Source organism: Anabrus simplex, chromosome 1 (assembly GCF_040414725.1).
Source record: "Anabrus simplex isolate iqAnaSimp1 chromosome 1, ASM4041472v1, whole genome shotgun sequence".
Lineage (NCBI taxonomy): Eukaryota > Metazoa > Arthropoda > Insecta > Orthoptera > Tettigoniidae > Anabrus > Anabrus simplex.
This window is the reverse complement of record NC_090265.1, coordinates 286,298,580-286,312,476: the sequence shown is the minus strand read 5'-3', so window position 1 is coordinate 286,312,476 and position 13,897 is coordinate 286,298,580. Positions and strand designations below refer to the sequence as shown.

The window sequence follows — 13,897 nt, the reverse complement described above, 5'->3', positions numbered from 1 at the left end:
AAAAGGTGGACTCCCAAGAGGCATTCTTTCAGAAAAACACAAATTGTTCAATACAGATCCAATTATGAGATTTAAAACTTGTAAGTGGTATGCTCCGAGCTGTCACTGGAGAAAGAGCTTGGAATGACATTAGTAGATGAATAAGCTTGAGGAAGTAGGAAAGATCATAATATGAAGACAAGGTTGGATTTATCAAGAGGACAAATTGGGGCAGATATTCATTGAAGGGACAAAGTGTAAGGAATTGGAGTCATTTTTCAAGGGAAATGTTTGATAAATGTCAAAGTTCTTTGAAATCATTTAATAGGCCAGGTAAACAGTTGATAGGGAATCTGCCACCTGGACGACTGTTCTAAATGCAGATCATTGATTGATTGATTGATTGATTGATTGATTGATTGATTGATTGATTGATTGATTGATTGATTGATTGATTGATTGATTGATTGATTGACAATGAGAAGCTAATTTTCTACCCCATTAATAAGTTAGCCAGTCAGCTACTAAATCACTGCTTCATCAAATGCTTTAAGACCTTCTACAGATAGAGGGTTTCTAAGACACCTTTTATCAGAAATGTGTAATGCTCGATCAGCAAGTGAGCTTTCAAAGTATATTGATGTACTGGATGCAATGCTTTGTATTATGTCATCTGTCAAGTAAATCAATCCAGAAAGCATACATCATTCTTTTCTGCAGGCTGGATTTCCTATAAGTAATGGTGGTTCATAAAGTGATGAACGTGAAATGAAAGTGATAAATCTGAACTTGGTGAACTTTTAAAACAATTTGCTAATGATGCTGCAGTCTTTCTTTAAGTCCATTGATAATGTTATGCACACAGAGGACCCATCCATGGATGTTGAGTGTCTTGTTGAATGTGTGAAATTGTTGATTGTTGAAAAGTCTGTGCAAAAATAAAAACTACTTACGTGTTTGGGGTAAACTTTTTTTATTTTTCGACATAGTCTCCTTTTAGGCTTCGTCCAACGATTTTCTAGTTTGTTCATCCCTTCCGAATAATAGGATTTGTCCAAGTCTGCAAAATATCCATTAATGTTTGCAATCACCTCCTCGTTTGAATAAAATCTTTGTCCCGCCAGCCATTTCTTCAAATTGGGGAACAAATAGTAGTCCGAGGGAGCTAAGTCTGGAGAATAGGGGGGATGTGAAACGAGTTGTAATCCTATTTCCATTAATTTTGCGATCACAACTGCTGAGGTGTGTGCTGGTGTGTTGTCGTGATGGAAAAGGACTTTCTTGTGGGCCAATCGTGGGCGTTTTCCTTGCAGCTCGGTTTTCAAATGGTCCAGTAACGATGAATAATATGCACCTGTAATAGTTTTGCCTTTTTTCAGATAGTCGATGAGGATTATCCCTTGCTAATCCCAAAAGACAGTCGCCATAAACTTTCCGGCCGAAGGAACGGTCTTCGCCTTTTTTGGTGCAGATTCCCCCTTGGTAACCCATTGTTTAGATTGTTGTTTGGTCTCAGGAGTATAGTAACGTATCCAGTGACGAAATGATGCTTAAAGTCCTCCGGATTCGTCTGGAACAGCTGCAAACCATCCTTGCACACTTCACACGATTCCGTTTTTGGTCAAGTGTGAGCAATCACGGCACCCATCTTGCGGATAGCTTTCTCATGTCCAAATGTTTATGAAAAATATTATGTACCTATTCAGTCGAGATGCCCACAGCACTAGCAATCTCATGCACCTTAACTCTTCTGTCATCCATCACCGTATCATGGATATGATCAATGATTTTTGGATTGGTAACCTCCACAGGCCGTCCAGAACGTTCAGCATCACTTGTGCCCATATGGCCAGTCCAAAAATTTTGAAACCACTTATAAACTGTTCTAATCAAAGGTGCAGACTCACCATAATGTTTATCAAGCTTCTCTTTAGTCTCCTGAGGCGTTTTGCCTTTCATAAAGTAATGTTTAATCAGCACACAAAATTCTTTTTCCGTCCATTTCTTGAAAAATCACTTGACTTCCTTGATTCACACGAATGCCAAACACAAAGAAATAGACCAATATGGCTGAAACTTGGTGTGCGTTCATTCAAGAGATGCTACTAACTAAACATGACCTCAATATGCACCAGTGGTGCCATCTCTCTGACTTTGCATGAACTTTTCAAACCACCTTGCTAGTGCATCAAACTTGGATGAGGATGAAGCACGGAAGCAACAGAAACTCATAGGCTCCCTGGTGGCCATGATTGTTAAGGTGTAAAACTTATATTATGGCCTGACACCGTGGTTAGCCGGTTTGAGACCCATTGGTGGAAAAAATGTTCATCATTGGAATGTTGGCTGGCAGGATGGGAGAGGTGGTGGTTTATGATTTCTAATCACTAGATTGGATTCAATTCCATATCTCTCCATAGTGTTCATGCAGAATGAGGATATGACACTGTTGATGGCGATTCACTCTTCAGTAGCCCAGCTCAACTCCTTCCAACAACTGCACCAACGCGCTGCTCAAGGTCTCCACAATTCCATATCAAACTGTTAATCGTAACATTGGGTCAAATTAAGATCTTCACACGACCACATTGTTTGCTTCGGAACCACTTGAGTTTAGCCTGTTGAATATCACTGATTAAGAGAACAAGCTGTATTCTTCCCTCAGATTTGCAGTTTCGTTTTAACAAGACTAAAGATACACCTTATGATCCATACGCCTCAAGCTGGAGTATTTGTTGTATATCAAGAATTAACAACTAAGTTACCTTCTCAGATTTTATAGAATTTTACTTTATGGTTTGACACACCATACTCTCATCATCTTGTACCACAATTTTAACTTGTTACAATTTAACATTTGTCATTGTAGCTACTGTCATGTGTTTTATATTGTTTTTTAATTACTTGTGATTTGCTCAGTTGATTCATTGGCTGATGATGACGTGCAATGAGCATCGAAACTAGTACCAATCTTGTATAAAACGACGTGTGATCTAACTCACATCAATAAATTGTTATTGTATTGAAAAGGTGAATCCTTAACATTTTCAATTTACTGTAATCACAGTTCAGTACGGAACATAATGAAGTTTCTAACTTTTAAAGGCGATTCATCTGTCATGTGGGGATGGTAAGTTTTGAACAGACCCATTGGTATTATTTGACAGGAGTAGGCTATGTGCCAACACTGAGTTTCACCTCCTTCCTCTTTATCTGTTGTGATGCCCCACCCTTGTTTTCAAGACAGCGTGCTACTCAGCGAGCCTTCCAGAAGCTCTGCATGTTCCTGTCAGCGAGCATAGTAGCAGTGATGTCATCCCGCTAATGGCCTATATATATATAGCCATCCAGGTGGAAAGCGAACAGAGGCTGCATGCAGGCAGTCCAGCAACTAGCTACACCACCAAGGAGGTTTCCCCTCTTTAAAAGGTGCATGGAACAGGTGGACTTCAGTTTAGTCAAGATGTTCACCTCAGGACAAACGCATTAGCCTCACTTCCTCTTATTTTCAATATTCTACTCTATTTAGTCTTTGTCTCTTCTGGCCAGCCCTTGTATTATGATTGTAATATTCATGTAGTTTTCAGCTCTGTCCTTTCTCGCTCTTAGGATGTACTGTATATTCTAGGCAACAGCCTTCAGAAACTTTTATTTGCATGTGTTCTGGCAACGTAAAGAATTTGTAAATATTAGATTAGGCAGCTTGTTAATGATTTCAGTAATAGATCAACCAGCTCATGCATGTTATTAGTTGAATGTACATATTCAGGTAGTATTGTCATTCGACAGCAGAAACTATTTAAAGAGAGAGTTTTTAGTTTTGTTATTTAAGTCTGGGCAAAGACAGCAAGAATAATGATTATACATAGTGAAAAGTGTTCGCAAATAAACCATTTACCTTGTGTTGTGCATATCATCTCATATATACATCATCATCATCATCATCATCCCACATCCAGATGCGCATATTGCCCAAGGGCGTCAAATAGAAAGACCTGCACCAGGCAAGCCGAACATGTCCTAGGACAGTAGCCATACCATGAATGAATGAATGAATGAATGAATGAATATGAAGTGATGTCATATAAAGATGCCATTAAAAAGGTGGGAGAAGTGAAAAATTACTTCATCTATAGCGGAGATGCAGAGCTTAAAAATTTCAGTAGTAGAAATGTACCTGGGAAATAAACTTCAAAGTGCTTTCACAACACAAACTCTCATACTGGATTTCTTTAAAAGTAAGGAGGAAAATGGATATCCTGTCTTTTCATTTTGATCTAGGAGATGTTTTACTGTACTTTCTTACTGCACTCTATTAATGTACCTTACACTGTTTAGTGTATTGCTGTGTTAGGCCTACTATTTAAATTAATTTTAACGCAACATTATTTTTTCTTTTACTTCAGCTCTGTCTTCATGTGGAAAATATGTCCCCAAATATGTTTTACTTTTTTCCCAATTGCAGATACTTCTATGTTTTTGTAAATCTCACTATTGAGAAGTTTCACTGTACCTGATAATATTCCTGCTGTTTTGATATTCTTTTGTATGTTTCAGTGTGAAGTAATATTTGTACCTTGTGGGCACATGTGTTGCTGCATCAAATGTTCAGAATTAATGGGTGATTGTCCTATGTGTCGAAGCCATGTGGATCAAAAAATACGTGTGATATTACCATGACCATGGTTGGTGGCATTTCGACTGAGGTATGTTCATTTAATTGGAATTTTTATTTGGATATTCTTCTTCTACCACTACTTTTTCCACATCTTGTGGGGCCGCAGGTGCGAACTGGGTCGCACATGAGGCTTTGGTCCTGTCTTACGGCTCGATGCCCTTCCTGACGCCAACCCTATGTGGAGGGATGTAATTACTATTGCGTGTTTCTGTGGTGGTTAGTAGTGTAGTGTGTTTTCTGAATATGAAAAGGAGAGTGTTGGGACAATCACAGACAATCAGTCCCCAAGCCAGAAGAATAAATCACACATGATTAAAATCCCCAACCTAGCCAGAAATCAAACCCATGACCCTCTGAATCGAAGGTCTCAACGCTGACTATTCATCGTAGGAGTTGGACTTTATTTCAGTATTGATTTTCTCATAATATTTATGAGTGTCTTTAAGGAAGTCTGTTGGGTTTTTTACAATACCTAATAGCCTTTAATATTTCTTCTGTTAGCAGAATATTTTTCATACTGTAGACTTCACCGTATTATTCCATATCATCATACAGCAAAACTCTAGCATTCTTGGAAAACCAGATTAAGTCCAGTATTTTTCTGTAAATACAGAGATAAGATAAACAAACTTTAGAATTGAGTTGTCTTATGCACAGTTGTTTTTTTTGTTTTTGTTTTTTTTTCATGAGAAACAGTTTATGTAGTCCTTTTTGGATTCTTTTAAAACATAACATCAGTAATATGCTAGCTGGGACAAATAGGAAGGAAGAGACCAGTAACACCTCTTTTAGAAAACTTGGTCGAGCTGACTTGGCTGGTAGTACCTCATACGAGTCCCTTGCCAGGATTACTGTGAAGTATTCAATGGAGGAATCCTTTAGTATGCCAAACTCATTGGAAGAAATAACCTGTATCTTTGTGGGGTTGATAAAGATGTCCAGTCAGGCCAGCTAACTTGCTGTGGTACCCTGGATGAATCTTGTTACATGTAGCCTTAAGGAACGCAAATGAAGTGAACCAACAAATTCAAGATTTAGCTCCAAAGAAGCTCATCTTCAATCCTAACGTCAGCAAAGGTGCAACCTTTTTATGTGTCTGTAATGTTTCTACAACCTGAAAGGCTGCATCTGTCTTCAAGTCTCCAGTCACTGTAGAGTCTACGCCACACGATTGGGCATCAAATTTGTCAGGGACCACATGACTGTCATAGTATTCCAACATTTCCACATTAAAGATTTCACTTAGACATCTCCTGAGGGACAATGACAACAAGTCCCAATGTACAACGAAGTCCTGTGGCGATTAAAGAGTTACATTGGAAGCAGGATTATGTAGTCTGGTAGTTTATAGTGACAAACTGGCATGTAGATGGTTAGCAGGCACGTATTTAGTGTATGTGATGCCCCAGAGCAGTCATCTATTTTATGCCCCCCTTCAATTTTCAGCATCACTCTTTTTATATAGACTATAAATAATCAGTTGTGGAATTAGTTAATATGTAAATTTTAAATTGTTTTGAAAAGTATCTAAACTTAAATGAATACACATTACATGACAAACATAGAAATTTTCCATCTGTTCTGAACACAAAATACATACTCAGTAAGCACATAGAAAACAACACTGTAGTTCATTGGGTCCTATAAAAAACATTACTGAAAAAATATAGACTCTGCAATTTAATATGGATTTGTAAAATTTACACAGCTTAGAGAAATGACTTTCTCCTCGCCTTTCTAGCTGCGAATGCATTAATCACTTCCTCTAAATCGAGACTGATTGTGATATCGGATTCTGTAGTTAGCACTCCAAGATTGACCAGTCATTCTTGACTCTGAGATGTCTGTAGATAATTTTTAACTTGTTTTAAAACTGAGAATGACTTTTCAACATAACAGTTTGTTGCTGGAGTACAGCTGTAAATCTTAAGTGTGAGGTACACATTTGGGTAGACATCAGTAGATTTCTGAAGCCAACATCCTGCAGAGAAATGGAAGAGAGAATAACTTATCATCATGTCTATTTTACGGATAAGAAGTAGCTTTTAAAATTGATACACCCTTCACAAAAGTTGCTCTCTCTGTCAGAATCATAAATGGTTCAAAGTTTCTCCGCAGCATCGAAAATTTGAACAGCTTCTAGTTTCTCGATATTCAGATAATTAAAAATCTTGAATTGTACTCTCTGTTGATATTAACTCTCTTCCAAGCCCATTTTGAATGCAATTTTTAAAAATATAATACTTCCAGCTCTGGTCATCATCTTTGAAGCAATCTGATCCTATTTCTTCTTCGGGACATTTTTCTGGTTCTGCTTCTGACTCAAAATCAAAAAATCAAATCAAAATCTCTTTATTTGCAAATGAGGTGTCTACCTCGGTGGCAAATGGTACACTAAAATACATTATTGTCAAGCACTAAATATATTAACAAGAGAAGAAAATTTTCCTATAATACAATATTACGGTATACAATTTATGCTAACAATGTTTTCTATTAAACACACAGCTCACCCTTAATAAATTTATATTGTTTACAAAATTCTACTTATAATATCTCCTGTACTACTTACAAATATAGTCAACTGATATACAGTATGTGGAATTACTTCAAATGATACTATACAACTGGTATAAGATTAAACTTTACATTGCATTTATTTATTTACTTTTTTTTTTACCCATTCTGGATCCTAAGTAGCATAACGACCTGCTGCATCTTAACCAGAGCCCCTTTTGCCACCACTTTTCAGAGTTCCTGAAGGGCCTTCACAGCTACCGTAGCGGTCCCAGGGCCCTCAAAGTCCCCACTGTACTTCACCCCTACAGGCAGTCCCCTACTTTGGCTGTCCAAACTCCTTAGACCAGGGGATGGAATTAATTTATTCACACACATTTTTTTTTTTTTTTTTTTTACAATAACCTGCACTGGTCGAATGCCCTCTAACACTTCATTTATTTTCTCTGTTGCTGTTTATTCTCTTCCTGAATATCTGTACAGATTTTGGAAAAGGATCAAACACTACCCCTGATAAACTGTTCCACTCCTTCACTCCCTTCCCAATGAACGAAAATTTACCCCAATCCCTTCTGCTAAAATTCCTTCTAATTTTATATTTGTGGTCAGTCCTGCTGATATAATTATTTTCTAACTGAAGCCTCTCACGGATATCTCCCCATGCTTCTTCTCCTGTATAGGCTCTATATAACCCTATAAGTCTAGTTTTCTCCCTTCTCTTACTTAAAGTTTCCCACCCTAGTTCCTTTAACATTTCTGATGCACTACTCTTTCTCCTGAAATCCCCTGTTACAAATCTTGCTGCTTTCCTCTGCACACTATCTATTTCTTTTATTAGGTATTCTTGGTGAGGATTCCAAACACTGTTTGCATATTCCAATAATGGACGAACCATACTCAAGTAACTTTTTTCTTTTAATTCTTTGTTGCATCCTTTAAGTAGCCTCATTATGACATGTAATGATCTGTATGCTTTCCCAACAATGTCATCAATATGACCCTTCCAGTGCAAATTACTTTCAAATCTCACACCTAAGTATTTGCACTTGCCATCTTTTGGGATAACTACCTCATCCAAAGTATATTCAAATTCAGTTTTAAAGCTCCTGTTTGTAAAAGTTGTAACAGTTGATTTGTCTCCATTAACCTTCATATTATTTTCTTCAACCCATTGTTGGATACTTTCAAGGTCCCTTTGTAATTCTGAACAATCCTCAATGTTGTTTATTTCCCTATAAACAATTATGTCATCTGCATACAATCTTATTTTTGATGTTATATTGTTCCCTAAATCATTTGCGTATATTAAGAAAAGTAACGGACCTATTATACTACCCTGTGCAATTCCCTTCCAAACTTTCTCTTCCTGAGATACATTATTTCCTACTTTGACTTTCTGAACCCTTGAATTTAGAAATGTTTTTATCCAACGTGTAACCCTTACGTCCAATCCTATTCCCTCCAATTTCTTTAATAATATTCCATGTTCCACTCTATCAAAGGCTTTGGAAAGATCTATGGCTATGCAATCTAACTGACCTCCTGAATCCAACTGATCTGATATGTCCTGCTGAAATCCCACCAGTTGTGCCTCACAAGAAAATTTCTTTCTAAATCCATACTGGCTCCTCATGAACCAATTTTTATCATCACATATCCCTCTGATGTACTTTGATATTAAACTCTCCAGTATTTTACAAACTATACTGGTCAGGCTGATTGGTCTGTAGTTCTCTGGTTTCCTTTTATCACCCTTTCCTTTATAAATTGGTATTGTTATAGATTCCTTCCATTCCTTTGGTATTACACTATTATTTATGACATAGTCAAAGAGAAATTTTAAATAAGGCACTATGTACCACCCCATTGTTTTTAATACCTCCCCAGTAATGTGATCACTTCCTGCTGCTTTTCCTTGCTGAAGCAGTTGGATTTCTCTGAAAATATCTTCGTTTGTGAATGAGAAGCTTCTTGTTTCCCTCTGTCTCTCTCCCTCTCTATCTTCTGTTTCAGTTTCCAACTCTTGACAATCATCTACTGAATCTCTAAATTCCCTACTAAATAGGTTTGCTTTCTCAGTATCTGTTAAATAGTGTTCACCCCCTTCTCCCACCATTGTAGGAATTTGGATTCCTTTTTCTTTTTGATTCCTGATATATGAATACAACTTTTTCCATTTCCCTTTGTGGTCATTACCCTCTTGAAGTATGCCATTCATATAATTCTCTTTTGCTTCCTTTTTCACTCTATTCAGTTCCCTCATTAGCTGTTTTCTAGTTTCTCTACTCTCCCTACCCTCTTTGATTTTCCTGTTTACTATTCTACATTTTCTTTTTAATTTTCTTATTTCCCTTGTATAATAAACAGGGTCTGAGGTCATTTAACCCTTCTTAACAGGTACAAATCTCTTCTCTCCTTCCCATATGATTTCTTTAAATTTAGCCCAAAGTGTATCCACATTACTCCCTTCACTTATCTAACAACTGAATTGTGATTTAAGGTAAGTCCCAAATTCATCAACTTTAGTTTTTCTGTACAATTTCTTGTCTTGTGTAACCCTCTTATTAAGCCTTCTTGGTACGAGTCCTACATCCATTATTACAGCCTTATGGTCTCCTATTCCTTCAATTACCTCAGTTTTATCAACAATTTCCCATGGTTTAACCAAGAATACATCTAGTAAGTTATTGAGACGAGTCGGTTCTTGTACTACTTGTGTAAGTCCTCCCTCCCAAATTAACTTATTTGCCAGTTTGTGTTCATGGGCTTCACTTGCAGCTCCATTCCATTCAACTTCAGGCAAATTTAGATCTCCCCCAATTATTACCATATCATTATTATTGTTTTTATGAGTATAATCTATTATTTTCTCAAAGATTTCCATGTCTCTTTCCTCTCTTCCAGGCCTGTATGTTCCTATAATTCCCACCTCCTTCATATTATCACAAACTAATTTTATCCCTAATATTTCATCCCTTTCATCGGTAAACCATTCATGTGAACAGTAAGTTTCCTTCACCAGAATAAACACCCCCCTCCCTTTTTATCTCCTCGGTCTCTACGATAGACTGTGTACCCTTCTGGAAATACTTCTCTATTACCCACCCCCTCTTTCAACCACGATTCCACTCCTATCACCACATCAGTCTCATAAGATTCCATCAATGTACCGAATTTTAATTGTTTATTTACTACACTTTGACAGTTTACCAAGAGCAATCTCAGACGATTCATCAAAAAATCTCTTACAGTTATTGTGATGATTTGGTCTTGAAATATCATCAATAGAACCAGATGAAATTGAGTCTGAACTCCTGTTCAGAGCAAGTTTCTTTTCAGTTAAATCCTTGTAAACCTGGAAAGAGGTCTGAAGTTCAGTTAAAAAAATAGTAGAAGAGTCATACATTTCAACAACACTGGACATGACCAACAGATTGTTGCTAGAGTACAGCTGTAAATCTTAACCCTTATGCTTTCAAGGTAGTGATCTATTGGTACCCACAGTTCCTGCGAAAACTGACATGGTGACAATCCATCGTTACCGGCCTTTGTTGTTATTATTTCATTATTTACCGGTACATGCCAGACAGCAGCATTTTGCATGAAATAAGAAGAGCACAGTTTTAACTCACGTTATACTCTGCGGGAACTGCCAACTATCCATATTTATTGATATTCTTAGATTTTAAAGCATGTGCTCACTGGAGTTCAGTGTATTGTTTATGTTGTGGTTGGCAGCAAACATGCAAGCATTTTTTTCTGCTTTATATATATATTATTAGTGGAATTATATAGTGGAATTAAGCAGTATCATATGCATTATATTTAATTTACTTGCTAGTTCATTATTAAATAGTTTTCTTAGGTAATTAGGTGCATATTGTAACCAAAGTTTTAGATGTAACCTGGTCAGATACAGTTAATTTAGGTTAGGCCTAGTTATTTATTACGTGCTACATGGCGAAGAAAGTTCATTTAGCTGACAATATCACTGAATACCTTGACAGTTATTCAAGTGATGATGTTATTTTGTCCAAATCAGAAAGTGTAGATGACGATGATAATAATCCAGCACCTCCAGTAAGAAATGTGTATTTTATACAAAATGGCCGACTTTTTTCAATTATACAGCACTTTGCAAAATTGAATATATCCTTGGATCTAATGCACAGAGAACCCTGATATTTACCATGCTAGTAAAATGTAATATGACCTTTCTACTAACATCAATCACAAATTTGTGCATTGAACACCATTTCTCAGAATTACTTCAAAACTTTCAAAATCTGAAACTTGTAACTTTGTTTCTGAATTTGTTTTTTAAATTGAACCCTTCTGGTTTAGGGACATAACTTACATGCAGTGATAATAAGTGACATATACTGTGTAAGTTTACATGCTTGCATGTTGATATCTTTATTGGTGTGCCTTCCATATAATTTTAAAAGAAATGTGTGCATAGTGGGGTAAATATGGCTGACAGTTTTCACACATCCATCAGTTGAGAGCTTGAACGCAAAAGGGTTAAGTGCAATGTACACATTTTTGTAGACATCAGTAGATTTTTGAAGCCTACATCCTGCAGAGATATGGAAGAGAGAATAACTTATCATCGTATCTTCCAGCTTTTTCATTACTTTAACAAATTGCTGCTGAATACAATCCCATACAGATGTTATAAATGCTACATGAACAGTGTTTAAGTTTCGACCTACAGCTTTACATCTGACATTATCCTTTTCATTTTCTAATCAGCATTTAAGCTCTTGCAAGCATCTTCATGTGCACACCATCGAGTTGTTGATAGCGATTTCAGTGCCATGCTTTCAGAATCAAAAAATGTTTCCATGGAGTTCCATCTTTCTGTAGAATCTGCAAAGTAATATTATATACATTTTGTAATAAGTCAAAAAGCCACTTTGCAGTTGTACAACATTTCACTGCATGTATTCTAACTAAATTTAGCAAGTGAGCTGAACATGGAATGAAGAAAATAATAGTCCATTCCTTGAACCTTGCCTGCAAGCCTCAATATATTCCTGAAATGTTGGCTGCATTGTCATATGACATCTACAATTCTCAAGTTTCAGACCATGCTGCTCTAGAGAATTCAGAACTGCTTCAGAAAGTTTTTCTCGAGTATGGCCTGTATTTTTTATAAAATACTGAGAGGCCATCTTTAGTTACATATATAATTATTATACTGAACTGGTCATTAAGTGGTCATTACGGGATAAATCTGGTATAGAATCTACTGAAAATGAAAATGAAAAATACTCATAAGAAATAATTTCATTAGCAATTTTTCTACACGCTAATTTCCCAATAAGATACACTAATTCTTCTCAACTTGCTGCTGACAAGTCTGAAGAACATCCTTTATCATGGTTACCAAACAGTGCAATATGTTCAGAGATAAAAGGATCATACTCCATGATTAGTTCAAAACATATCGTGAAATTTCCATTTTTCACAGAGCCAAACACCTCTTCGTCTCCACAAAAAGCCATACCCCCTACAATATGATAAGAGTATAGATATTCCACCTAGTCTATACGATTAATTATATTTACAATTTAAAATTGCAAAAACATCATAAGAATAAGAGATTATACTTATATTATACTACATTGGTGACTCCTTCTTCCGTTGATGTATTTTAACATTTTATCTTTAATGCCTTTATTATATAAGAATGTAAGATTCCCCACATTATGCTATTTTCAGATATTGCAGTCCAGTTGTATTATTTCAATGCACTGATCTCTTACTTTTATGATGTTTTGCAATTTTAAATTGTAAATATATTTCATTTAATTGTATTGATTAGGTGGAATGTCTATACTTTTATCATACTGTAAATTTGTCAATACAGAAGCATGCAGTGCTGTACCCTTTCTTAAAGCCCAATTGTAATGGGTCAAGGAGAGAATAGTTATTTAAATATTTCAGTACTTGCTTGTACACCAGTGTTTCCAAAGCCTTAGAAAGTGCTTGAAGAACAGTAGAAACTGGGCGATAGTCAGAGGTCAGTTTAGGATCGTTTATCTTGGGCACTGGGATGACATTAGCTTGTTTCCAGAGTGCAGGGAAAGTTCCATTTCTAAGACAGTAATTGAATATATGTGTGATAATTGGGAGGATAGCGCCTATTATATTATGTATGAAATGCATAGGGATGTCATCTACTCCTACTGCTTTAGATTTAATAGAGTATAGTACTTTTTTAATTTGGTTGCTAGTGACCTCTTGGAATGAAAATTGAGGATGGTTAATTGGAGGGATGGCTGGTTGATTCGTATTTAATTCTGCCTGATTGATTAGTTTAAACGCGATTCGTTCTTCAGAGAAATATGTTATGAGCTCATCTAGGGGAACAGTTGGTTGTTGTTGTTGGCTTTTTACAATACCAAGAGAGCGTAGTTCTTTCCAGGAATTCCTGGCATTCAGTTTACCTGAAAGACAGTTTAAGTACTTAAATTTCTGATTTTTTGCTTAATTATGTTCCTAAGTACTCGATAGTTTTCAAAATCGGATTCGTTATGGGTACGTTTGTACTGTCGAAACCATGAATCACGGTGAGCCATCATATTCTTAATTTCGTCATTTAATCATGGGCAGGTGGGGCGACTCACTTTCACTTGTCGTTTGGGAGTGTGTTTGTCGTATAGACTAATAATGAGGGAATTTAGTTTGTTTATTTTTACGTCAGTATCGTCTAGT

The 13,897-nt window shown here is 36.4% G+C and overlaps 1 protein-coding gene across 3 annotated transcripts in view; it reads left to right on the top strand.

Moving 5' to 3' along the window:
- The window catches only part of LOC136887288 (E3 ubiquitin-protein ligase LRSAM1), a 687,439-nt gene that overhangs the window by 627,947 nt on the left and 45,595 nt on the right, over window positions 1–13,897 (top strand). For all 3 annotated transcript variants that reach the window (XM_067159790.2, XM_067159791.2, XM_067159789.2), the window contains one exon: window positions 4,537–4,685. In XM_067159790.2, coding sequence (XP_067015891.2) covers window positions 4,537–4,659 — 123 coding nt within the window. In that variant the 3' untranslated portion in view covers window positions 4,660–4,685. The remainder of the gene's footprint in view (window positions 1–4,536; window positions 4,686–13,897) is intronic.